General features: G+C 47.6%; 1 protein-coding gene across 3 annotated transcripts in view; it reads right to left on the bottom strand.

Moving 5' to 3' along the window:
* Positions 1 to 226: 226 nt before the first annotated feature.
* Positions 227 to 27,515, bottom strand: part of LOC117890480 (Krueppel-like factor luna) — a 113,001-nt gene continuing 85,712 nt past the window's right edge. The window contains exons 1-5 of one of the 3 annotated variants that reach the window (XM_034795348.1): positions 25,212 to 25,216; positions 7,556 to 8,317; positions 7,434 to 7,513; positions 7,161 to 7,307; positions 227 to 1,004 (exon numbers count right to left, since the gene is read on the bottom strand). In XM_034795348.1, coding sequence (XP_034651239.1) covers positions 829 to 1,004; positions 7,161 to 7,307; positions 7,434 to 7,513; positions 7,556 to 8,301 — 1,149 coding nt within the window. In that variant the 5' untranslated portion in view covers positions 8,302 to 8,317; positions 25,212 to 25,216 and the 3' untranslated portion in view covers positions 227 to 828. Of the gene's footprint in view, positions 1,005 to 7,160; positions 7,308 to 7,433; positions 8,770 to 25,211; positions 25,217 to 27,515 lie in introns of those variants that run through there. The other 2 variants (XM_034795347.1, XM_034795346.1) reach the window with 2 other exon arrangements.

A 27,515-nucleotide genomic window follows, 5' to 3' on the forward strand; every position in this document is an offset into this window, starting at 1 on the left:
ACCGACAGATGATGATCTTAACTATTATTACTTTTACACATTTATAGTACATACATTTTTCCTAGCTTTACATTTTTCGTTTCCCTCTTCATCTTTTCATGGATTCCTCTCCTGTTCTGTTTTTGGCAGTGTTCACAATATGAAAACAAAAATATTTCTTCACTCTTTACGTTTTATTACAATCTTTTTTTTTTTTTTTTTGCTTTTTTATGGATTTTCTTTTTAGTTCTTCTGCTGCTTCACTACTAATTACAGTAATGTCTGCTTAGCTTTGGTAAATTGTACGATATTGTGTTTTGTTTTTTGCTTTGTTTGTTCAGAACGCGACGCTAAATGCTAATTATGAGGTGGGGGGTATGCGGGTATGCGGTTCCGCAGGTATGGGGATATTTGCGAATTTCTGATGATTATGCTGGTGGCTTAGACTTACACTTAACAAGGCATTGAAACAAATCGAATTTGCAATTGAAACGATAATGATAATGATAACGATAACCATAACGAAAACGAAAACGATAACGGCGATAATGGCAACACAAATATCCATCGGAATCAGAGAACTTTCTTTTCCATCTTTGTGCTTGTGTTGTGATGCTTTATCTTTGATTTTCCTCCCACTCTCTTTTACTCGCTCCCCTATTCTTCCCCGTCTAAATGTTCCTTAATTTTCTGTTACATATTTTGATTAGCGTTACGCAGTTTTTGCATCGTTCCTTTGATGGCACACAGTTTCCGCTGCACTCCGACTTCAGCTCCGACTCTGCCGGCGGTGCTGCCACCTTCCCTCGTCGTCGCCGTCTCCGTCGACGTCACCGCTTAGATCTCGCCTCACATGTGTCGCTTCATGTGGAGGGCCAGATGGTCGGACCTGGAGAAGCACCGATCGCAGTTGCGGCACTTGAACGGCTTGGCCCCGGTGTGCTTCCGGTAGTGACGCGTCAGCTCATCGCTCCTCGCGAAGCGCCACTCACAGCCCTCCCAGGAGCACTTGTAGGGCTTTTCACCTGCAACGAGAGAGGGAGGGAGAGAGAGAAACGTTTATTAAATAAGTTGCTTTAAAATGTCAAAAATGTGTGTGCTGCAGTCACTGATGCTGCTGCTGCACAAACAATAAAGCGCATAAATATGCGTAGCCAGAGGAGTTGGGGGTTGGGGCAGAGAGATGGGGGTTTGGGAAACATTTTTTATTTAGCGCGCGCCTGCCAAATGAAAAAACTTTTTCAGTCGCTGCAGCGCTCGCTCCTCGGCGGAAGCGAAATATGCATAAAGTAAAACACGAGTAAACAAGCAACACAAAGGGAAGAGCCAGAGAGAGAGAGAGATAGACAGGGTTGAAACACACACAGAGTAGTAGCGAGAGAGCGGGAAAGCGCGAGCCAGGAATGTAAGACAATTAAAAATGAAAAACTGTAAAATTAAAACCGAAACGAAACGAAATGATGCTAACGCTGATGCCGACGGCGACGCCAACGTCAGCGGTGTGCCAAGCCATCGTACGCGGTCCCCACAGTCCCCAGTCCCCAGTTCCCAGTCCTTTGCCAACATTTTTCATGCGTGCCAAAAGCCTCAAAGGATACAAGCGGAGTGGCAGCGGCAGCAGCAGCTAAAGCGCCAAAAGCCAACCAGAGCAGGAGCCAGACCCTGAAACCGGTCCTGAAACAGAGCCAGAGCTATTGCCACAGTCAGAGCCACAGAATCAGCCAGGCGAAAGGAAAAGGAAATGCAGAAGTTGTAATTTCACACAAAAGCAAAAAGAGAGAGAGGAACCTAAAAATGCGCACGAGGAACACTGAAACAGCAAGAGAGCCTGACTAGAGCAGAGAGTGTAAAGCTGGGAAATGCCAGAAAAATACACGCACACACACAAAAAGTGTGGAAAACAGAATCAGCCCAAAAAAATGGCAAAATTATTTCAGTTTAAAAGACAAACAGCAGGGCCGTGGCAGGAAATTGCCGCCGTAGCTGGCTCTTTTTCTCAGAAAGAGAGAGAGAACGAGAGAAAGAGAGAGAGCGAGGGCGACAAGAGGCAGAGAAAAAATGGAGCAAGATAACCGGCAAGTAGACGACGACAGCCAAGAAAAATGCATAAAGCTGAGTGGAAAACTTTGTAACGCATACCACACATACACGCACACATGCACAGAGATACACGCAAACACACACACACACACACATGGCTTAAAACTTAATGCATGCGGAAATGTGTGATATTTCCGTGCTCAATTTCACATTATGCACTTGCGGCTTCCCTCTCCCCAGCTCACTCTCTTTCTCTCTCTGTCTCTTTGCTCTTTCTCCCTCTCTCTTTTCACTCTCCTCTTTCATTCTGCTGGGGCTGGACTGGCCTTCCGCTTGTGGGCTGTGGACCCTTCCAGAAATGGGATTCGACCATGTCTTAATTTCCATTTGTTTACACTTGGCCATTGCTCAAGTCCTCCTCCATTCGTGTATCTGCTGCTGCTGCTACTGTGTGTGTGTATGTGTGGGTGTCTGCCACTTGCACTTTGGCATGTTGTCAGAAATGTTTGGGAATCGAAGCATTGCCAATAAATAAGCGACTGCACAAACACAATCACACTGCCACACTCCCACACATACATGTGTATATGCTGGTCCATTTTTTTTTGCCTTTCTCCTCCCTGGTCGCTCTTGTGCTGGCTGTCTCTTTCTAAATGCCTCTTGCAGCTCTTTCTGGCGCTGTGTAAATCACCGTCAAATGCACAAAGTGCAAGCTCACACAGATCTAGGATGCGACCCCCAAGAGTCTCGTATTGAAGTGCATTTAAACGGCAAAAGAGCAGGCGAATAGTCAGGGGTTGGCTTGTTAGAGGGAAGGGAGCAGCAGCAGCAGCAGCAGCAGCAGCAGCAGCAGCAGCAGCAGCGATAAAGCAACCAAAATGGCCGTGCTATCTGGCCATTGAAGTGGGCCCCCGCCAGCAAACGGAATGGATCGAACTGAAACCAAAAACGAAATAAAACTGAAAACGCAGCCAACAACAATCTGCTAAAGCTGAGCCATTAGATTCTGAACAATTTGATACCCTATATGGGATAAGTGCTGCTAAACGCATCAATTTGTGTAGCAGGATATACAGCAGAGACTCCTCTCTTGAGCTTTATTTGTGTAGAAATATTTGATATACCCTCACCACACGTACACTACCCTTAGCTGCCATTTCCGCTCAAAATGGGGCAAGATGTACGAGATGTACGAGAGGTTGTGCCAGTATCTGCTGGAATGCCAGCCGCCAATGCCTTTTAATTAGTTTTCATGGCTGCCATCGACGCTGACATTGTTAGCGGCAATGAAGCAGCGCGACCTGGCCAAAAAGCCACCCAATACCAATCTCCAGTCCCCAATCTCAATTGGCAACTGGGTTAAGCGCTCTTCTCTCTTCTTTTTATTATTTTTTGTGTTTGCTCGAGCAGCCTCCACAACGCTGAAATGCTCCAATCGCGACGTCGAGACGTCGCCATGTTAATTTATTGAGCCGAACGCAGTTAAAACTTAACCTCAGCCGTTTGTCTGACTCTACTATATTGATAGTTTCAGTTTCAGTTGCCACTACGGGCAGGGAGCTGTGCTGTGCTGTGCTGTGCTGTGTGCTGTGCTGTGTGGCAGTGCCAGTGGCAGGCCATAAAGCCTGCACTTGTAAATTGTTTAAAGGCAATAAGGAGTCGGCCACAAAAGCCACGTACTGCAGGAGCACGAACAGCAGCAGAAGCAGCTTGCAGTCGACAGCAGCCGCTTAGCAGGAGAGGCAGGACCTTTGGCCCGAGCGTATGGCAGCGAATGGAGCCAGTTAATATTTTATAAATTTCACTTGGCGTTGGGTTTTAATTTCAGTTGGCAATAGAAAAGAATGCCCCGACGGGACATGCGATGGGGGGTGTAGCTCGCTGGTGCATTCTGCAGTTAAGGAATCCCTATCCTTTGGCTTGGTTCCTGCCAGCCGCCGCTCCTTTTTATTGGCGAGAGAGAGGGGGAGAGGGAGAGCCCTCGTCGATGCCTTCTCGGCTTTTGCACTCAACACAATTTTTATGGTCTGTTTGCGTCTTTCCACTTGATTGCACTTGTAATCTTTTCTTAACGGTTTCAGTGCCTCGAAAAACCCCGGAAAACTCCCCCAAACCCCAGGTCCACTCTTATGTCTGTGGTTGCATGCAACTCTGGCATTTTTATAGCCACGGCTCTGCGTTTAACTAATTGAAATCTTTTGTGGCAAAAGTTTGTGAGGAATTTATTGCATCGAAGTGCGGCGCTTTAATTGATATTCAATTGTGTTTCTCCCCTATCCATCTATCTATCTATCTATCTATATATGTATCTGCACAATTGTATCTGCACGACTGGGAAATGCTTGAATGGATTCCTAATTAAATGGTCCCGGGACATGCAAATTGAAATGCCCGGACAAGCCACAGGAGGAAACGGTGGAAGCAGCGCAGGAAGCGCGCTCGAGAGCCCAAATCAAATTAATTACACTGTCTGCCATTGCACGCTGCTCTTTGCTCTCCCGCTATCCCCTGCCATTCCCTGCCATCACCCGCTCAAGGACGCCCCGTTTGGCCAGTAAATAATGGCTCATCATCAATTATTTGCATGTGTCCGGTCGCCTTTCTAATGCGACAGCATTTAAAGAATGCCCCAAATACATTTTCCCCTGCGCTTCATTTTAAATGCAAAAAACGTAATTCATTAGATTTTCTTTAATTTAAGCCAGAGCAAAACATTAAAAACGGAGCCTCGCCCGGTCTCCATGGTATCATTAAAATAATTACGTTTCTCTTTCCCAAATGCCCCAAAAGAGAATCCCTCGTGGCTTTTGCCTTGCTACATTTTTTGTTAGGGCACGGGTGGGTCGTCTGAAATCAAATGTTTCAATCTTATCGCTGGGCCAACACCTTGGCTTTTGATTTATGGGACTCCTCTGACGACTGCTGGTGACCCAGGCACATCTTCGCATCCGTAGAACATGTGTAATTAATTATAGAATTCCTTCTCTTTCATTTTGTATCGCACCCAAAACGGATGTTGCCACAATGGCCAGAAAGTTCTTGCAAGAAAATTAACACTTTTAGCACTTGGGGCACTGGAGCGACAACAGTGGGGGTAGCACAACAACGAGGTGCCAATCAGGCAGTCACGCCCCTGGATGAGCTGTACTCGATTTTAATTTGAACAGTTTAGTGACGGAGAAAGCTGCTCAGGCCATGGCTATGGCTCCTGTTTCTGCTTCTTGTGTTCTTGGTTTTGTGGCCAAAGATAAACTGAAAATTATGAGCAAAAACTTTCGACTGTTATGGATTTTTATTGAGCCAGAAGTTTTTGGCTTTCTTATGGCAAGTGCAAACAACAACAGGCAGGAGGCAGCAGAAAGACGAACAAACTGTTTTGAGGAGGCGCAGAAATTGAATGTTAATTAAAATGTTAAGCTCCGCATCTCCTAGGGCCACAGCAAATTTACAAATTGAGCAATATCCTGCGGCTGACACAAGAAGTTGTTGACTCTGTCTGTCAGAGTTGGTGGTTGTGGCAAGGAGCAAGTGGCAAGAGCAAGTGGCATGCTCGTATACCTTATGTTGCATATGCATGAATCTGAAGCTGCTGTTGAGCCTGATGCTGATGATGATTGGTATGCCCTGAAAGGGTCACTCAACACTCAAACTTGAACCGACATTTGGGCACTAAACAAACATTCGCCGACCCAAGACCCCTCCCCCCGCCCCGTAGAGACATACACTTTTGAGTGAGAAATATGTCTGGTACGAATTTCATTTGCTGACGAAACATGCTGGGCATGCAAAGAGTCAACAAATCCAACAGATGGGATTTGTGATGTGATGCGGCGCCAACACTTGGATGCATAAGTGAACAAGTCCACAGGCCATCCACAAAATGGATCCTTTCCCACAGAGGGGCATTCATTCGATTCGGACAACTGTCAGCATTCCCAGCATTTCATTCCCTACAGTTTTCAGGCTCCATTCAGTATTGTGATGCTCGTGGATCTGGCATTGGGTATTTTCCTGCACATTTTTGGTCGATCTTGCGGAAATATTTGTCTGTTTACGATGTCTCGGAATAATGCCAACGCTGGAGAATTCTGGTTTTGAGTGTGTGCCAAGTGATTTGTGGCTACACCCTTCAGCCTCCCCACCCACCAGCTTCTACAAATAAAACTGAAAACTGACAGCCAGAAACAAAACTCGGAATTCATGGAGGAGGCTTTGGGTGCAGAGAGTTAGGCAAATCCCGCCGCTCAACGCATTTTAACTGAATGCGCACAAAACTGTTCGCCGCCAGCCAACTGCAAATAAACCAAACTATTTTTTTCACCCACTTTTTGGCAAAACTTGAAATGGATTTTGGTTTCTATTTTATGGGTTAAGTGTTTGCTGGCAGAGCACACGAACAGAACAGAACAGGACAGGACAGGCAGCACACACGCACAGAGGAGGCATCTACATGGGGCACAAATCAATAGATTTGCTCTCTCTCTGGTGTTCGAATGTGGGCGTGTGTGTGTGTGTGTGTGTGTGTGTGTGTGAGTGGTTGTAATAAAATTACATTTCATCGCTGGGATTTCTCCACATCTCCACCTCTCTCTCGCTGCGACCAATATTTCATGTTTGAATTATGCGATTTTTATTGAAATTTCAAGCATCGCCTGCTGTCCGTCCGGCCATGAGGTTGTGTTTGGGGCCTCAATTGCTCTCTCTTTCTCACTCTCATTCCTGCTCGCACTCCTGCTGCATGTTTTTTTGTTCCTGCTGCTGCGGGACTGCATGGACACAGGACAATGGACGGTGGACAGTGTCGGGGTAAACAATGCAACATGTCACTCGTGTGTCCCAGGGGTCTCTGCCCGGGACATTGTTGTCGCAGGTCTCTGATTTATTAAGGTAGCGCACAAGAGCGACGACCAGGGGTTTGCTATGCATGTCCTTGCCCCAAGGTATGTTTTTGCGTGTGTGTGGGCTAAACTTTTAATTGGTAGTCCTGCCGGGGTACGAGTCTATCCCATAGCACACTTTTCGGGCAGGAGCCTACAGATCCCCCCATCACCACATCCCCTCTCATATTTCAACAGGCCGCACTTGAAGCTGTCAGTTGCAGCACACATTCCCCCGGCCCCATCTATGCCTCGTGCACTCACCTGTGTGCGTTCTTTGGTGGGCCTTCAGATGCGAACTCTTCGTGTAGACTTTTTTGCAGCCCAGGAATTGGCACTTGTGTATCCGCCGCTTGGCGTCCGGGCTGTGATCGCTGTGATGTTGCCGCGGGTGATGATTTTTGGCAGAACCTGAAGCGAGAAGAAGAGTCAAGAGGGGGGTCACAAGGGGGTCAGTTACAAGGCTGTCACACCAGTCGGAGGTGTGATGCTGAAATTGGGGCAAGTGCTGGGCAGGTGCTTGGCTGCCATACGCACCGTTTGTTGATTTGTCAGCTCGTGGCGCCGCCACTTGTTGCTGTGACGTCGACACGCTGGAACTGTGGGAGTTGCTGTTGTTGTTGTTGTTGCTGTTGTTGTTGCTGTTGCTGTTGCTGGCACTGCTGGCGGCCGCACTGAGTACAGCTGCGACATTGGCATGGCCATTGTTCTGCATTTGGATGACGCGTGCCAGGCTGATGCCAGCCGCTCCCGGCTTGCCGTTCGCCGTGGTCAGCCGTACGATGGTGCTGCGCGGAATGTTGCTGTGGGTTGACTGACTGTCCTTGTTGCAGCCGCCGCCACTTGAGCTGCCGCCACTGGAGCTGCCGCTGCTGCTGCTGCTGGCGCTTGTGTTGCTGCTGCTGCTGTGGGGCGAGTTGCTGCTGCTGTTGCTGCCGCTTTGCACGAGGGCCTGCGGCGATATGCTCAGATGCTGGACGGCCAGCTGCTGCTGCTGCTGTTGCAGTTGCGTCATTGTGGGATTGTTTTGGTGATTGCTGCTGGTGAAGCGCAGGATCGCTGTGGCGGGTGTGGTGTTGCCTTGTTGCTGTTGCTGCTGCTGCTGCTGCTGCTGTTGTTGCTGCTGTCGCTGCTGTTGTTGTTGCTGCTGAATCAGGACCGCCAGATCATTGGCCTCGATCTGTTGCGCATAGTTGTTGTGGCTCCGCAGGCTGGACTCTGGGGAGGAGGGCGGCGTCAGCGTGGGCAGTACAAAGTCCTGCACGTGCCCCAGGTGCAACCGCGCCCCGTTGCCCATCTGGCTCTTGGCCTGCACCACGCGCACCTTGAACGCCGGCGACGAACTGCTCGGCGAGCTCACAGTGATGGTGCTGGCGCCACTCAGGCAGCTGCTCGCTTGACTCATGCTGCCGCTGCTGCTGCTACGGATGATGGGGGAGCTGCTGCTGCTGCTGCTGCTGGGGCTGGTGCTGATGTGACTGTTGCTGCCGCTGCTGCTGGTGGGTGTCATGTTGCCGTTGGCACTGCTGATACTGGGATTGGGCGAAATGGCCGATGGTGGCGCCGCAAAGAGCACGCCCAGCTTGTCATCGCAGCCCACCTCCTCGTCCTCCTCGTCGATGCGCTCCTGCTTGACCAGAACCGCACAGCTGAGCGCCTGCGAGCCATTGCTGTCCCAGGAGATGCCCGAGCAGTTGGAGGACACCGAAGATGTCGTCGAAATGGCATCCAGATTCTGCTCCTTGATCTTTAGCTCCTCGAGTAGGCGGGCGGGCGCCGAGAATATGTCCCAGGCAGATGTGTCCAGATCGCTGTGGATCTTCTTGCCGACCTTTGGCTCATCCCGCAGATATCGTTCCAGTTCGTAGCAGGTCTGCAAAGTGAGAGAGAAGCAGAGACAAATTAAATTCATGATTTAAAATTATTTTCTCTGCAAAGTTTGTGTCCATTAGGGTAGGGCCGGGGGCAGGGATTGCTGGTAATGGATGCTGTATGTATGTACGTAGTTCACTCTCCCAATTCAATTTGTCGGAATATGCAGAGTGGAGGAATTTTAGGGCACATTAAGCCGATAATTTAGTGGCACTCATTGGGCGTACTCTCCGGACTTTTCTGCCCGCGGGTCATAAACATAACATAAATTTCAAATTATGTTTTATGCCTCTGCTGCTCTGCCTGTAATTACAGGTAATAATTTTGGCCATTGAATTTATGACCAGTTGGCCAGAACACTCTCTCTCTCCCTGGCCATCGCTCCCCACGCTTAATGGCGGCGACAATTAGGTGCACGTAAAAGCCGCATCATCGGCCCGGCTCCACACCCAGTTCGACAGTCCCCTTTGATGTTCCTGCTGCTGGTGCACTCGAGCGATTTCACTTGCAACATGCTCGATGGGCAAACAAACGGCATGTTGCTGCAAGTGCAAACAACAGCCTGAGGCACTTTTGGCCACGCCTCTTCGTTGCAACGATTTCAATAAACGAGATCAAAGTTGTACATGTTGTCCGCCAGTCTGTTTGTTCCCCTTTGGAGTGCTTAAGGACTCGTTCGCACCACAAATTGAACACATGACGAGCCATTTGGTTGGTCATTTGTTTAAGGATATGTTCCCAGGATACCTTTAATCCTGCTCTCGTGGTTTGATGCCGATTTCCATTTCATTGAGGGTCTAACAAATCTTATTAAGTGCACGAGAAACCCAATGGGGCGGAATAAGCAGCAGACATCGGACACGGTTGGGGGGAAAGGAACATTTTGTTGGTTTTGCTTTAGTTTTCCTTCTAGGCGAGAGCGAGGGGGAGTGAGTGGAGGGGCTGCCACACTCACATGCCCCGCGTAAATCACTTTAAGTGTTATTCCAAGAAAATAATTGCAACACATAAATTTCGCAACCCTTTCACGAAACACACACACAAACACACTGGCAAGAGGCAGCAACAATGCAGAAGAGAGAAAACTATAATGGTTTATGAATCGGGATGAAGGATAATGGGAATGGAAATGGAAGGGGAAGTGGAAATGGGGAGGGAGTTGGAGTTGGAGGAGCTGTGCTGGCTTAGAACCGCCTCGAATGTTTTTGGTTGCCTCAACACGTTGCCCCCGTGGCCATGATTAATGGGCGGCTGCTGCACTTACCTCCCACTTCCGGGCCACTCACTCAGACAACAGACACAACAGGCTACAGAGACTGTGCAGAGTGCACAGACAATGCAGGGGCAGGACAATCTTTAAGCCAGAATCTAAATAAAATGTAGCATGCGCGCAATGCAAAAGCAATTTGATATATTGTCTAACGGGGCAGATAGGAATGGGGCATTGGCACGGGACTGGCACTGGCACTGGCACTGGCACTGGCATTGGCAGTCAGGTGGCCAAGGGAACTGCTATCAAAAATGGCATTTTGATTTATGCGCTACCCCTGCCGCTGCTCTCGGGCGATGCTGCAAACAAATCACGTGAGCCAACAGGCCAAAGATTAGACGCGACTTTCAAATTGCTCACGGCGAATGGTGAGGCAGCCACGGGGATCGTCACACGTACATACATCCAGGCAGCCAGGCAGCCAGCACACCTGATTGATGGCCAGCGGGTGTGCAGTTCAAGTCCTGAGCCAATTTATAAAATACAAAAGCGAGGCAGGAACATTTACTGCAGCAGCATTCACTTTGCATGAGTACGCGTAGGGACATCCATCCCCTCATTATCGAGCTCATTATATTTTGTTATCTCATGTTTAGTAATTAGTTGAATTTTAATTGCGGCTCCTGCAGCTCCTGCTGCCGATTTGCAGCACTGTGTGTGTTTGGCCAACTGATAATTGGGCAGTCAGAGCTAATGGCTAATAATTACTGCCCGGCAAAAGCTAACAAACATGATTTTAATTAGATTTCCAAAAACAAAAACGAACTCCAACGAACGGAGTGGCATACGAAATTGGTTTTGTGTGCACTCCAAAATGTTGCAAGCTGCAAAATTCCCACAAATAATGGAAAGTTTATAGAAGGTTTTACATTAGGTACTGCCTCTCCATATCTATTTTTTTGCACAGAATTATGGCTTACATTAGATCTACAGATACATAGATAAATATTTCTGTTACCATGTACATGCGATTATTAATGGATATTGACGGTTGTTCATGGCTTGAGCCCTCAACTGAAGAGCCCGAAGGGGGACGAGAACACTTAGCGGCAGATTGAAGAGGGCAAAAGTTGCCGCTTTGTTGTAATCAACATAATTATTGTTGCCCCAAAGTTCTCTCCATCTCGTAAGTAGGGGAGAACATTTTTGTTCTTGTTGTCACTGGATGTGTGTGTGAGTGTGAGTGCGGGGGATAAAACTTTTCTAAGAAACTTTTTTTTGCTTTGCTCATTTGTGTTTAATAGAAATTTATTTGGCTGCTTCTGCAGAGTATGTGACTGTGTGGCAAGGTCCTTCTAGCTCCCGTTGGGGTAGGGGTTGACAAAACACTTTTCCACACACACTTTTTGCCAGCAATTTATGGGGCACAAGTACGGGTCTGGGCCTGGCTCTGGCTCTGGCTGGCAATCCTGCCCCACTTTGGGCCACATAAAAATCTTCATTTCCGTTGTGTCTGTGGCCTTTTGTTTTCTATTTCCTTTCCTTTTTCGAGTTCCTATTCCTATTCCCACTGCCTTTCCCATGTACTTCTGTTCCTGTTCTGTTTCTGATCTTAAATTGTGGGATTTCTTTTTTCTAACCATTTCAACTTTCTCCATGGGTTCTCGTTGGTTTTTCTGAGTCTGGTTTATGCCTTGCACTTAGGCGATGTGATGTGGCGACAGCTGCGGTTATTAAAACCTGCAAATTGTATTTATATCCCCAGCAAAGTGGAAATTGGCAAGAGGATTTTGACAGACACAGACACAGACACAGGGCCAGAGACAGAGGCAGAGGCAGTGCCAGAGAGACAGACACAAAGCCGGATGGCATATATTTCCGCATAAATTTATTGGCTCAAAGATTAGCCAGAGCGGAAACGAGCCACAGATACAAATCCACAGTTGCAGAGGAGATACGAGACACACTCCCACTCCCACTCACACTCCGACACGTGTGTCTGAGTATTTACACTTTTAGGCAGGCATAAAAAATGTTTAAATTTGCGCAATTATCTAGCCGCAAATTGTTTGCCAAGTGGAGAGCATTTGAGTTCTCAAGAGCGAGAGCGAGAGAGAGAGGGAAATGCTCTCCTCAAATGAAATTGTTGAGCCCAACTGGATGGAAATGAAATGTTTGCCCAAGGACCCAGCAGACTGGCAGGACTTTGGTGGCAAATTGAATTTGGCCACAGCAAATAGAGTTTGTCATTTGCAAAGGCAAAAGGGGGAGGGGGATGGTGTGGCAGAGGGGCACCCGCACACATGCTAATGTAGAATAAAAGCCTGCGATTAAATTTAATTATCTTGCGTGTTTATTAAAATCTACAAAATGCGAACCGACATGGGCAGCAGGGAAAAAGGAAACAGGAGGCAGAAGAGAGAGCGGAGAGTGTCGAGTCCTGCTGCTGGGAATATCGCACAATTGGGAGAGATTTGGAAGTATTTGTCTGGCACACATACACAGTGTCCCCGCGGGGTACCACGCCCCGGCATTGGTTGGGGCGTGCAACATATTTAATTATGTGTGTAATTGAAAAAGACGCAACGGCAGTTAAGACACACACACACGGGCATTCGGGCGGTAGCAGCTATGCCTTAAGGAACCAAAAAGAGAGAAAAATCAAGCCGGGACTATTATGCGGCACACATGTCTGTGAAGTGTCCTGTGCCAGCACGCTGCGATATGGCCCACACACATGTGTGGGGGAGTGTATTCTCGGTGCGTGTCTGTGTATTAGAAAGACATTAGTAGACGCCAGCGGGCGGCCTTGCCATCGCCCTGCGGTTACAGCGCGGGGAAGCCAGGGAGCCAGGACTCAAGAGCCAGCACCAAGGAGCATCTGTCGCTCTGCCGAAAGGGAAAGTGCGTACTCGTCGCCTAAGTATACAAATACAATTTTGGTTTGGCTCCACTGTCTGCATTATGTCATTTAATGAGCCATAATTCCACGGAGAGAAGAGGGGAGGCCAACAGCCACAGCCACAGCCGCATCCGCAGCTTTAAGCCCTAGCAGCCTGCCGTCCCCCTGGGGAAATGCTGCTCGCAACCATTTTTCCCTCCGCCACCGCCACCGCCACTGCCGACTTTCATTTTCGAAAGTTTTAATGAACGAAACGTAATGAAATTATGCCGACAATTAATGTCGCCCAACGTTGGGGAGCCAAAGCCGAAGCCGGAGCCCCAGAAAGCACTTTAAGCCGCGGCATTGGCCCATTAAAGCTGCGTGTGCCAGACACAAGGCTGCAAAGTGTCGAAGATTTCTGCCACACTGTGGCTTCATATCGATTTCAGTGGCAGGTTCTATACACTTTATTCCGTTCAATAAATGTCTGTTGAGAACCCTTTCTCGGTGCAGTTAGTGAAATAAATTTAATGGCATTCCACACATTATAGTAGTTAGTGCAGTCCTAATGAGCCATTTCAGATATCCGTAAACTAATCTCAGACATCTGGCAACAACTTGACCCACTCTAAAGTGATAAACCGTGTAACGATGCGCACACACATGCAATCTGTCCATCCATCCATCCAGTCAGACTGTTGGCCATCCATCCGTTTCCTATTTATGTTTATATACACAAACACACACACGCACACTCAGACAGATTGATACACTTGGTGTGTCGTTTGGGATTGCAACTATTGTTTTCAATTTACGTCCTGCCGGGCTGTGCTGCTGCTCTCCCCTCCTGCTCTCCTGCTGTTTCTGCTGCTTTCTGCTACTGCTCCTTGTTATCTGGCTGTCAACTAAGTGACTTCTTAATACGAGAGCCAAGCTGCGAGCAGCCAGACAGACGTGCAACCAACAAAAGTAGCTGCAATCTGTGGAAGTTGTAAGTGCAGCCACAGCCACAGCAACACGAACACCAACACCAACACCAACACCAACAGCTAGTCACTCGGTTTGGTTTGGCAATAACAATAAGCCAAGACATGCTCTATGGCCAGTGGGGTGGGGTGGCTCACAGCAGGATAATTGAATTATTGGCATTATCAGTGCATTTGCACTTACACTCTGAGCAAGCAATTCGCACACTTCCCTTCCCTTTCCCCTTCTGACCGCCTCTCGCAGTGTCTGTCGTATTCCCCACTGCTTATTCAGTCACATTACAAAGTGTAATGCGTTGATTTACTTGACCTGGCCAAGAGCACTCCTCCCCACACCCTCACATCCTGTGGCATCCGTCCTTCCTGCTGCTGCGCTGGTTGTTGTTTTGCTTGTTTGTTTTTTTGGGTGGAAAGTGCACTTAGCCAAGTGTGGCAGGCGGACAGGCGGAAGAGGGTATGGGACTGTGCAAAGGAACTGTGCAGAACTCGAAGAGTCGGAAAAAAGCATTGCATAATTCGCTGACATTATGCTAATTTTGAGCAAAAGAAACTTACGCACACACAAGTAGTTCTCTGCAAAGGAAGTGGCTGGAGCAGCAGCAGGACGAGATCACTTTCGCTCAGAGCGGAATCTGCTTTTAAGGCCATCATCGAAGGACTCTTGAGAACAGGAGCCAAAAGTGTCTCCGGCGGGCAGCATGGTGCGGGGTTGCGGGGTTGGCGGGGGGAATGACGCAACTAATGCGTTGTACGCGCCGCTGAATTTAAATGAGGAATTAATGCGTACATTATTTCCCAACCCTCCTCCTCCTCCTCCTCCTCCTCCAGACAGCCAACCCCAATCTCCATTTCCCATTTCGAGTCTCTTCCCCATCCCCCAGCTGTAGCTTCAGCTTCAGCTCTTGGGCTTGGGCTTTCGGGTTTGCTTCTGCTTTTGCGTTATTCGACTATACAAACATTTTCCCAGTTGCCACTTGCCACATGCCACATGCATTGTGCGGCTCTCGTTTCGCTTTCGTTACAGTTTTCTCCCACCGCCCTTTCCCTTTCCCTTTCCCCTTCCCATTCTTTCGCTCTGTCTTACTGTGTTTTTTTTGCTTCCTTTCGTTGTCTGCTTTGGTTCGATTATGCCAGAGTCGTGGGTCCTTACTGGGGTCCCATTACGCTGCCCCCGTCCCTGCCTGCCCCAGCCATTAGCTTTGAACTTGATGTTATTTGTGCGGCAGTGGCAAATTGCGGGACTGGGTACGGGGCCGGGCTGGGCCTTTTGTTGTTGCCGCCTCTGCTCCCGGTTTACGCTTCGTTTTGTCATTTTGTGGCATGTTACCGCCTTTGCCAGGAGGCCCTGTACTAAATGACACTTTGCCCCAAATGATGACGCTGACAATGATAATAAATAAATTTAACGCACTCCAAGTGCCTGCCCCCAGGCCTCACGCCCTAGCCGCGCACTGCCCGCTTCCCGCTCCCCTCGGTCCAAAGTCAGGGTCATTTGCATTTTGTTGTTGCTGTTGTTGCTGTTGTTTTGGCGGTGGCGGTGGCTGTGCTGTAACCAAAATTGAACTTTATTAACAACAGAGTGTCGTCCCCCCCTCTTCTGTGGCGCTTATTGTTGTGGCATGTGTCCTGGTTTAAAGCTGATTCGATGACGGAATCCCGAGTCGCTCTTTAAAGTTTGTTTTGTTGCAGCAGCTTATCGCTTATCGGAGCTGTTCTGCTTGGTCTGTTGCGGAACAAACGCAATTTGCACATGACTGCCTTCTGCTAGTGTCCCTGTGTGTGAGCGTGTGTGTGTGCCTATGCATCCTCTGTTGCAATTAAGAGTTGCAGCAACATGGCACTGCCTAGTTGGCAGCATAGTAACGAGAAATCGAACCTCTGTGTACATCCCACTTAGCAGGCAATTACACGTCGGAGTCTCCTCTTTCAATCCATTCCGTTTCCCATTTCGATCAGAGTCATGTAACACACACACACATACATAGGCTGTGTGGCAGGAGTTCGAGTTATCATTTAAAGAAGCCCAAAAATGAAATGCCAAACAACCCACAAAAGCGCACAAATTTCAATTGAAAAGGCCACGACCGGCACACGACCCTGGGACGCTCGAATACTGTATCCTAGATTCGACTGGCGGTGTCATCATGGATACAGAGATTGTAAAACATATAAAATAAAGACAAAAGCTTAATAACTGAGCCACAGAGGCTAAACTCCTCATATGACTGTGGCTGTAGCTTGCCGTTTTCCGTTTTCCGTTGCCAATGTCCTTTGTGTGACAATAAAAACTAATTTTTTTGGGGTCGCATTAAAAGGGATACACGTAAATGACAAAATAAGCACACACACACAGAGAGAGACAAACAGATAGATACACATGCTAAGGACATTCAGGAAACCCACAAAAACTGTCGAGACGAAAATGCAATTTCTGTGGTTTCCCATCCCCATCCCCAGCTTCGACCCACAACCCTCAATCTCAATCCCTGAATGAAAGGTGGAACATTTCCAGTGTCTATTATGGCATTGAATGGATTTCGTGCTGATTCCCCATACCCACCATAGAACCCCCTTCCACTGTGGTGTGTGTGTGTGCGTGTGTGTGTCGCTGCCTAAGTGTTTGTCTAACATTTTTGTGGCTTCTAACTATCATGGCTTATGATTTTGACCCAAAAATGTTTAACAACGCATTTTGTCTGAGCACCAAAATACCGAAAAATGTTTCCATTTTTATTCCATGCGTGCGCATACATATGTGGGTGAGTGTGATAGCTGATGGTTTACGGTTGGGTCGGTGAGTGGGTTTTATCGGCTCAATCCATCGATTGTCTGGCCAAAAAGAGAGAGAGAGTGAGAGACTCAGAGGTGTCCCAACATAAATAGAAAATTTGTACACAAGGCAGGTTTTTGTTCTGTCAATGTGGCACGATAAACGTAATAATGTTAAGGAACGGAATGGGTGGCCGTAAGGAACAAAGGGACATTGTCAGAGGGTTCGGTTCCAGCACCCAGCAACATGTGTCCCCGTGTCCACACAGAAACACACAGAAACTTAATTGCTGTCGAGCAAGTTGTGGCCCACAGAGCCCCCAAATGAAATGAAATTACACTAAACAATCGTATTTAAGGTCAAGTTTCTACGAGGGTAACCAACGGGGGGCGGGGGTTGGACTTAGGGCATGGCAATCAAATAATGGCAACGAGCTTAACAACATTTCTGTCCGAATGGAAAACTAACAAAAGTACAAAAGTTCTGCTGGTCTCCTCCGGTCCCGGGTCTCCGTTTTGTGGCACCAGAGATTACGCACCGACAGCAGCAGCAGCAGCAGCAGCAGCAAGATATGAACATTGTCCCAAAGTTCCCTTCCCTCTCTCTCTCCCTCTTCCGCATTTGCATACGGATTGGCTGGGGGAGTGGCTGTGGCAGTGGCAGTGGCTATCCCTTGGTTCTGGCCAGAACTATCCAGCTGTCCTGACGCTTGTAGCCTGGCCTGAGCGCTAACTAAAATACGATTGTATTTTATGCAGCGTGTCATGAAATATGCGGCACTGCTTACATTTCATTTACACGCAGGCAGGCAGAGGATTTGCATTTTGCATACAGATAGAGATAGGGAACGAGTCGGGGCTAGTGGCAGGGAGGAGCTGGGCGATGGGAGCTGGGCGGTGCCTGCCTGCATTTTTGTGTGCAAAATTTATGCGAGAATTGCGACAAATGCTGCAGTTGACATCGACCATCCAGAAATTGGCAAATATTTGACCGCTTTGCCGGTTCACATTTGCAATTCCATTGCCTGACAGCCAAGAGACAGAGAGAGAGAAAGAGCAGGAAACACTGCAGTGGAGCAGAGCACAGCCTGTGGCACAGAGCAGGCGGATCCTTTAAGCCGACACTCGCATAAAAATGGCCATTAGGTGCACTCCATTAAACCAAGAAAACAGAAAAACTTTCGCAAGCAACAGCACTAGAAATGGGAGCTCAAGCAAAGAGCAGAAAGAGTGGCAAGCACAAAAAAATGGAGGAATGGCACGGAGGCAGCGGCAACAAAGTCTCCCCTGCCCCTCCCAGTCGTTCATTTACACTCGTTTTTAATCCATTATGTGCTGGCGACATAAAGATTTAATGAATCGTAAACCTGAGTAATTGCCAAGGCAGCAACAGCAGCAGCAGCAGCAACAGGTTGCAGGACTGACTGACTGCCTGCCTGCCCGCCCGCCTCCTCTCCATATGTTGAAGATTTACCTGACTAATGGTGGGTAGACGAGTGTACAAGGAAGTTTCCCTTCATTGATTTTCCTTGAGTGCACAAACCATCGCTTCAGCTTGCATTTTTCTCAGATTTATTCGCAAGCTTAACTGCCGGGGGCAACGTGCATGATGAGTGGGGGGAGGGAAGTGCCTGCCGCTAGATGTGGCAACTGTAGTTCAGGCAGCAGTGGCTCTCTATACATTCTCCATGTGTCAACGGTAATTCTAGTGGCCGCCGGGCAGGGCAGTAAATGAAGCCATAGAAAATTCTTCAGCCGATTGTCACAATAAACTTTCAACACATTCTTACCGCAGCAGCAACTGGTGTGTGCCTGGGTGCCTGGGTGTGCGTGTGTGTGTCGTTGAACTCCATGACAATTAAGTATTACAGCTGCATAGGTGCATAGGTGCAAAAACTCAAATAAACCCAAACCCAAGCCCCATTTGATTCAATTTCAAAATCAACTCTTAAGCTGGCCCAAACAAAAAATTGGGATAGCAGCTTCTGCTGCATGTTGCATGCTGCCAAGGCACTAAACTGTCAAGCCTGGTTGGCTGCCAAGTGAACAACGCTCAGCCAGTGCCACAGCCAACCTCTGGCCTAGGCCCTTGCCCCAGTCCGACTGGCTCTGCATGCATTTTGCATACATTTGACAGCAGCAACATTTGCAGCCACTGTGGCAGTGGCAACAGCAACATCAACAGCTTGCCTAAGCCGATTAGTTTCACTGGCAACGAAACACACGGAGCTAGAGCTGCACATCCTGCCACAGTCACTGCCGCCACCACTGACCAGTTAAAACGAAATTCCTAATACGATTGAGCCTACTTTCTGGCGCTTAAGTGACAACAATGCTTGGGCTTTTCGACCTGATCTGACCTGGCCAGCAATTGCAGTTACATACAGGAGGCCGTTGGCCAGGTGTGAAGAGTCGCAAAAGCTTAATTAATGCACAGGGAACCGAGCACCGAGCACCCAGCACCGAGGGCATGCCACGTTGATTTCTGACCACGGCTCGCTGACATCAAACAATCCAACAACATTTATTAGCAAACATTCGAGGCGGTGGCAGTGCCCGAAAACAGGCAGGACATGCCACGTAAATCTGCAGTTGTACTCTTTGCCACAGGCTTACATGATGTCCTTTCGCCGTTTATTCTGCTGCCATGACCCCCTCACACATGGATCGTCTAACGGCGGCTCGTGGTTGCCACTTTTTATGGCTATTTTTGCAGCAATTTTCACCTGTCTGCACTGGACGAAGCTCCGCCGCTGTCTCCCTTGTCTTTTTTTAACCACAAATGCAGGTTTTTGCAACAGCTGCAGCATGTTTGCACCCGCGGCACTCCCGGCTCTTCTGGCACTCCATGCTGCCTGTTTGCCTGCTGCTGCCGCTCCACCACCCACTTCTTGCTGTAGCTCTGCTCTGGTGTTGATTATTGAACAACAAAAGAGACAACCCAAACGAAGGGCCAGACACTGAGAGTGGGAATGGGAGTGGGAATGGGAGTGGTTGTGGATGTGCCACACAATGGCAAAAACAAGGAAAAACAGCAACAATAACCAAGCATCAGGAAGCAGAAATCGAACACTGAATGGTGGGCTCTTATTGTGGATGTTGCTTTTGTGGATTGACCCCCAATCAGGCGGGTTGTTGCAGTTGTTGTTGCATGATGTTGCCCGATGTTTTTACTGCTGTTGTTTCGTCTCGTTTTACACATTTTCCAGGGAAAAGGACGCGAGCGAGCCGCAGGCCAAGCAATTGATATGCTCCGTGAAACTTTATTGCCAAACGAGAATTGACCATCGGCAATGGCCAGTGTTTTTTTTCCACATATTGTAGCCAGCCATTGCCAGTGGCTGCCACTGTTGTTATCCAGCTGGCTGGCTGTTGCATGCACCATTGCATGCGGTTATTTAGATAAAAGTGCACGAAATTAGAAAACGCTTACACTCGCCGACTAATTGAAGTTCAACCATGTGGCGCAGTGGCATTCAACTCTTAAAGGGATGCCGCTCTTTAAGCCCGAATTTCTCCATCAACTGAATAATGCACGGGGGAAGCTCTGTCTGTGAGTTGAGTTTTGGGTCAATAGCGCAAGGCTCCCCAGCATTATTTGGTATGCACAAAAGCCCAAAAGGCAGCACAGCACAAGCCAAAGTAAACCCAAAAAACCGAACCAACAAAAAAGGGCGCCAAAAACGAAAGAAAATAAAATATACCAACATATATATGGATGTATAGTTGAATATACAACTGAAAAGGAAGCGAAAGAGAGAGAGAGAGAGAGAGGCAGGCAGGCCACAGTCCGCAGGACCACAATGCTGAAAAGGAAGTTGCTTAATTAAAAGCGGATATTAGCAATTACAAGCCACAGCCAAAAGGGCCAAAAGCAGAAAAAAACCAGAACCAGGGAGAAGAAATGACCCATACATACACTGAGAGCAAAATAAATTAATTTTTAGCAAAATAAAATATTCCAACATCGAGAGAGTAAACCATGGTGCAGAAACTGCATTGGGAGATTATTTTGTTGGATGATTTTCGATCTATTTCCTCTTCCCAATCCTTGCAGAAGATTCAGCTTTCCAAGTAATCAAATAGGACTTCGAAACCTGCCACTCATTTCCCTCAGTGCAGAGCAAAGAGTGCGCTGCAGAGGCAGAAGCTTCGATAGAAGGCAGCTCCAATGAAACGGAAGTAAATGAAATGGCATTGAATGGCATTCGGTTCTTTTGGTGTCTCTGGGGGAGGGGCCCGAAAGGCGACGATAAACTGTGGGGAAATTAAAAGCGCGTATGCCGGGGAGCGCTAAGAGTGGATTGGAATAGATCCACGGCCTCCAGCATAGACCCCACAAATGAAACTTTAATGCCGAAATGTTTCCTCTTCGCTCCTCGGGGGGTTTTGCTTTCTTTGCTTTTCCGCGGTCCCTGTTGTGTGTGTGTGTGTTGTCTTTGCCCTGATTTCCATTTCGCTCTTGCCTCACGTTTGACATCGTTCGAGTCGCCTGCCTGCCTGCCTGCAAAAGACAGGAGGCCGAGGCAGTGCCAGAGGTTGTGGAGGAGAAAATGGAAATGAAAATGAAGGAAACATTGCAAGGCATACAAAAATATCCAGAAGAGAACAAAAACCAAAACAAAATGTAAAATAACACGAAAAGGTGAGTCCCAGCTTAATTAGGTTATCATTCTGCTGGCGGTGGTGCGCCTTTTTTTGTGGCGCGTTTCAGGCTTTGGTCGGTGGGGGGGTGGAAGGTTGACGACAACAAAATGTGGCACAACTGAAACAAGAGCTGAACGCAGCGCGTAATTGTTAATGGGTTTTACAGCTCTTTTAGTCCGCATTTTTATATAGAAAAATACACGTAATTGTTGTTGTCTCGGCTGCTGCTGCTGCTGCTCTCGTTTGCTCTGTGCTTGGGGTTTGTTTCTGTTTTGCCGCTCTGATTTATGCTGCGACCCAAATGTACAAGGCAAATAAATTATGCATTAGATGTGGGTTGTGGGAGAGAGAGTGGGGTGCTTGTTATTTTCACATTTACCTGACCCTGACGCAGAGTCTGCTTCTGTTTCTGTTTCTGAATCTCTTCAACGAAATGCTTTAACAATCCACAAAATGAACATTCAACTGGGGAAATGTTCGCATGTGGCAGAGGATTCTACCACTCTTTCTCTTCTGCCACCATTATTCTTTCATTTAGTGGAGCTCTCTTGATTCGGTGCTCCACGTTGAAGCCTTTTAATGCCTTAAATTTGCAACAAATCGCTGACAATAATTCGCACATGGCACAACTCAACAGGAATAAATTACAAGGACACATTGTAACAGGGAACAGACGCACTCACACACACACACACACAACACACACTCGCATATGGACAGAGAATCGTTTCGCCAGAAACAAAAGGGAAAACGAATAAAAGAAAATGAAGAGCAACGAATCGAATCGAAGCGAAGCGAAAAAGAAAGAGAGAAACAATTTTAATGGAAACCCAAACGCGCAGCTGTTGAGGCAGTCCTTATCCTCATCCACATACATCAGAGTCCCTGCCACAGTCCTCCATTGCTGCCCCATTCAGTGGGGGCAACCAACAATTGATGGACGTCAGCGCCGTTGGAAAAAGAATTATTAAATTGATCGATGGCCATAAAAAATATGCGAAAAGGTAAACTGAATAGCGCTGAAAGGGCTTTCGCCAGGTGTCGACAACAAAGGGGTGGCAGCTGGCAGGTGGCAGCTGAAAGGTGCCGCAAATTGAGGCAATTTCCATGGCGCTCCAAACAACGATCAAGTGTCGCCGTGGAGGCAAGGAGACTGCGAGGAAGAGGGTCGGGTCGGCTCCAAGCTCCAAGAGATTGAGCGACAAAATATAAAAAGTAGAGATCAGGTTTCCGTGTGCTCAGCTTTATGTGTCACATAACCGGGAGTCCTGCACGTCTGCAGCATAAATTCGGAACATGTCGCCCTCGTATATGAACCGACAGCGAGCAGGCAGCCAGCCAGCCAGCAGTGAGTGTGGTGCGTGCCACCATCGTATGTGGGCCAGCAAGTAGGGAAAATTATGTTCTCGTTACGAGGAGTCGCTCTGCGTTCTGGAACGAACTGTGTAATTGCACATTATGGTTGTTTGCTGCTTTTGTCCCTGGCTTTAATTTCGCCCAGTTAACAGATATTACGTATACGACGCAGTGGCTGTATCACTGCCTCAGCAGCAGCACAGCAACGAAAGCAATTTGGCAAAAGCTAAAGTGTGTCTCTGTGTGTGTGTGTGCTTTGGGAGTGGAGGTTGGGTTGGGTTTGGGGGCTGTTTGGAGTTGATGAAATTGGAATACATCCAAAATGAAAATTAAATTCAACAATTTGCGGTTGTTTTTAGCTGTTTGTCTGCCACCAACAACAAGCAGGCAGCAGGCAGCAGGCACCATCATGATGAGCTGCCTCTTCTTTGCATCCCTCTCCCCTGCCCCACCCCACTCTGTGGGTATCAGTGTCTGTGTGCATTTCCATGCGGAAATGTGCAATTTGCCATCTCTCTGATTGTTTTTTGAAAACTCTGCTCCCAGCTCGGTTTGTGGCCAAAGTGAAAGTTTTATTCAGCATTTTGTTGTACCCATTAAACGAGTTTTGCTGCCAGGATATATTGACTGCATGGATATGTACACAAAGCAAGCAATATTTGGTCCATGATCCTACTTTATAGCTCTTCTTATGTTATCACTCAATCATTGCCATTCCGCAGAGGTATTTTCTAGTCGGTATTTTAAGCCACAGCTTGCACATGTTTTTTGCTGCTGTTTGCCCCGAACAATGCAGTAAATTGTTCACACTCGAAAAAAGTGCTGCAATTGTTCCTGCCGTCCGTCCAGCTGTCCGTTCCTGTTCAACACATTTGCCGAAATTAATTGAGTGCATATTTGTATAGCGCGTTAGTGACAAGGACTCTGACAAGCTACCTACACCCTGTCCAACAAACATACAAAAAATTACTAATCGTCGCTGGCAGTTATTGGCGTGTGCGTGGCTCCCTGGCCGTTGGCCGTGGGTATAATTTTATGGTAATTAGGTTTACAGCCTGCCTTTGGCAGTGCAGCACATTTCATTGTTAGCATTAAGCAACCTTCTACAGCACAGATCCCTCCCTCCCACACAACACACGCCAGCAGCCGGCCCCGCTCTCCTGGTGGCACAACCAACCGCAGCGGCAATGGCTGTTGTCATTGCTGTTGTCATTGCTGTTGTTTCTGCTGTTGTTGCAGCTCCAGCAGCAGCAGCAGCAGCAGCAGCACTGTGCCAAAAATGTGTAAAATGCGCAGTGCTTGCTGTTGTTGGCGTCTTTTTGTGGCAACAGCGAATGCCATAAATTAAGTGCGGCGACAAGAGCGACAGCAGCTACACGAGGAGCGAGCGAGCGAACGAGCGAGAGAGTCAGAGCTGGCCACATGACAGCGGTAAAACGCAAAAAGGTAATTTTGTGAGTGGGTAAAATGCAGCAGACCAGCCAACAGCCAACAGCCACCACCATCAATGTGGACAATGGCATTGTGGTGCGGCTGCAAGCCAAAGGGAAAACTGCAAAACATTTCAGGCGAACAATTGCCGTGAAATGCGACGCAGAGCCACACATAACATGAGTTTGAGGCTCATAGAACGTAACTAATCGTAGAATAAGTCCCAACTTAAGTGAAATCAATCAAAGCTGATTGCGCTTGATTGAATTCAATGCCACATTGCAACTCAATGTGCAAGTCCTTAAGGCAGTCCTTGCAACAAGTGCACCTGGATGATCCGATTGCAGCTAATATTTTGCAAAGGGGCCAACCGAGTTAATAGCTCTCAAATATTGCATTTTGCTGTGGATTAAAATGAATGAATATTTAACTGTGCAAAGAGAGGGAGATGGCAGTAGACCAAGTTAGATAAGCAAATGGAAAATGTATCAAAATATTTCAAATATTTATGGGTCAACACACAAAAATGTTTGAATTTATGCCGTGACCCTCCAACTCCGACCCCAGTTCTGACAGCAGTGATGCTGCTGCTGCTGCTGCTGCTGCTGCTGCAACTGAGCCTGAGTCCAATTTAAAATTTAATTTAGTTCGATGTTGGATAGTGGGGCAATGTGGCAATGCAAATGAGTTCTGTACTCGACAAATGTGCAGCCCCAAAAATGGTAAAAGCAAATCTTTGGTATCTACCCAGCAAATAGCAGCAAAAAATTATTAAATTGCCTTTCCCCACACAGCTACACAAACACAGATACACAGAAGAGAGATGCGAGATTTCGGCCTGTGGCATACAGGCAATTTGTTGCATGGCATCAAACATGCAATAAATCTAACTGCTAAATCAACAAACAAGTGCAACTGAACCACAGACAGGCAGACAGACGGACAGATAGACTGAAGGACAGTCATTCCCTCATACATGTATAAAAACAATTCAACAAATTGTAACAATTGAAATTTTAGCTGAGCGGAGCTCACAGTATCAATGTAATGTGGGTTTTCCATCTGTGTGTTTGTTTGTGGCAGAGGGGCAGACAGGGGGGCAGGGGCAGAGGCAGAGGCAGGCCCTAATCTGATTTACCATAAAGTCGAAAATGCATAACATGCTGCTGCTTGGGGGTTGTGGCAAGTGCAAACAATTGTGTGGCATATGCTACTGCTGCAGCAGCAGAGAACAGCCCTAATCCCTTTCGTTTCACTTTTATTGTGGGGCAGAGCGCCATTGCAGGCATGCAATTTGCATCATGTTCATCAGGGTAGAGGGGGACGTTGCATGTTGCATGTTGCATGCAGGATGTTGATGCCGCTGTTCATGCATAAACCATGACAAAGTGCGTTGCTGTTGGTGTTACATCATGTTGTGACAGGTTTATTTAGCTTCGCTTTACAAAATACACCCAAAAACGTTGAGATTTTATGGAAATTCGCATGCAGCTGAAAAAATTACTAAATAAATAACAAAAAATATTATCATAGGAAATAAAAAGTAATTGGACATTCATGTCCATTTGGGGCACGCTCCACAGTCTATTGGATTTAATGTTTCCCTCTTCCCTCTCTCCCTGGGGGGTTCGTTTTATTTTTCAACATAAAACTCAATTGATATTGTTGACAAATGAGCGAAAGAACTGAAAGCCAAAACGGCCGCTAATCGATTTACCCGAAAAGCCCTCTAATTGGTCCATATTTGCATAAGTCTTTCCCGTGCTGAATCTGGCGGAAAATAAAACACCTCTTGGGGCGAGGTCAGCATAATCTGTTACCTCTGGGGCTGTCCTTCAATGGAAGTTATGCTGTCACTTGTACATTCTCTGATCCAGCCGAGAGCTTCTTTGTTTTACCTGGGAAAACTGCCAAAAGGTGCGAAGCGAAACGAAACAAATGCTCTGCCATGCCATGCCAACACCAACAAGTGGATTCTGGTGTTCTGCTGTCCGTGCCTGTGCCATTTCCATTGCCAGTGCCAGTCGATGGCAATTGCATTTGGCAATTGGCAGGCCATCAAGATTAGCACGAGAGACACATGCAGTAGGAGCTAAGAGCAGGAGAGAATGGAGCAGCATGGAAAATCCACTTGGAAAGCAGCTCCTTTCTCCTTTCTCGTTGCTCCTTTCTCGTTTCTCCTTTCTCCTTGCTCTGGAATTCGCTCCCCTTGTGCATGTGCATTCATGTGTCCTGAGTGTGAACAAAGGCAGTCAGTTGCTGGCTTATAGAGCGGGTGGGTGGGTGGTTGCGAGTGGGATGAAGCGGAACTCCACTCGACATGCAATTGTGGTGCGGAGCGGCCTTTGCCGCATGGCAGGGGCTCGTGTTTGTCTTAAGTGTTGCCGGCGATTAACAGTTTAGCTCGGCTTTGTTTGCCTTAAGTGAGTTGCACTAATAAGCTGAGTGTGCAACATCCTCAAAGACGTGCAACAATTGACTGAGTGACTGGTGTGCCGACAGCGCGGCGAGCACGGGGCTAATGGCCCCCAGAGCCTAAGCAAACAAAAGTTTCCGCCGCTGGTCAATTATTTACCTTGCGGCTCGGACACGAAGCCAAGAAAAAAACGACGAAGGAAAATTGAGCCAAAAGGGAGCACAGACAGAGAGAAAGAGAGGGAGAGGGAGCGGTAGAAGGGTATTGCAGACATTACAACACCTTGCCCCTTATGGAAATGTGGCAAATTGCTGCAGAAAAACTTGTGCAAATACTACTCTGAAAATTATTGCAGAGACCCATGCCCCATGCCCCTTGCCCCTTGCCCACCTCACGTTCTGGCAAGTGCAAAAATGCAGACAGACATTTATGCATAATTAAAATGGACACCACGCATGACTGTATCTGGGGTTTCTATCTCTGTGTGCGGCAGTATCTCTCTCTCTCATTCTATGTGTGTGTGTGTATGTGTGTGTGTGTATGTGTGTGTGTGTGTGTTTGTGGAAGCCAAAATATTAATTTCCTTGTGGCAGGACCTTTGCGGGAGGCAGCCACAACTATAAACTACGGGAAGCAGCAGCAGCAGCAAACATGGCATGAAAATTTAATTTTAATTAAAAATTGAAATGAATTTTTATTAAACTTTTGTTACTATTTATGCATAATGAATAATGCATGCGCCGTTGGATCCGATTCATAATCATTGTGTAAAAGAGAGAGTGAGACAGAGAGAGCTACAGAGATACAGCGGGAGTGAAAGAGAGAAAGGGTGTCCCAGAGTGTTCTGGGCTGCTTCTCTGGGCTCTGTGTTTATGGCTTCTTTAATGAAAATCAAAGTTAATTAAAAGTAACGGCGTGCTGGAAAATGCTTTTGCTTTTGCCTTCTGCTTCCATTGCACCCTTAACAGCCATAGCCATAGCCATTTGGCCAGGGCCATTCAATGGCAACATAAAAGTTCATTCATTCCCTTGCAGACGGCGGCGCTGG

The sequence above is a fragment of the Drosophila subobscura genome, chromosome E (genome assembly GCF_008121235.1).
Source record: "Drosophila subobscura isolate 14011-0131.10 chromosome E, UCBerk_Dsub_1.0, whole genome shotgun sequence".
NCBI classification, from domain to species: Eukaryota; Metazoa; Arthropoda; class Insecta; order Diptera; family Drosophilidae; genus Drosophila; species Drosophila subobscura.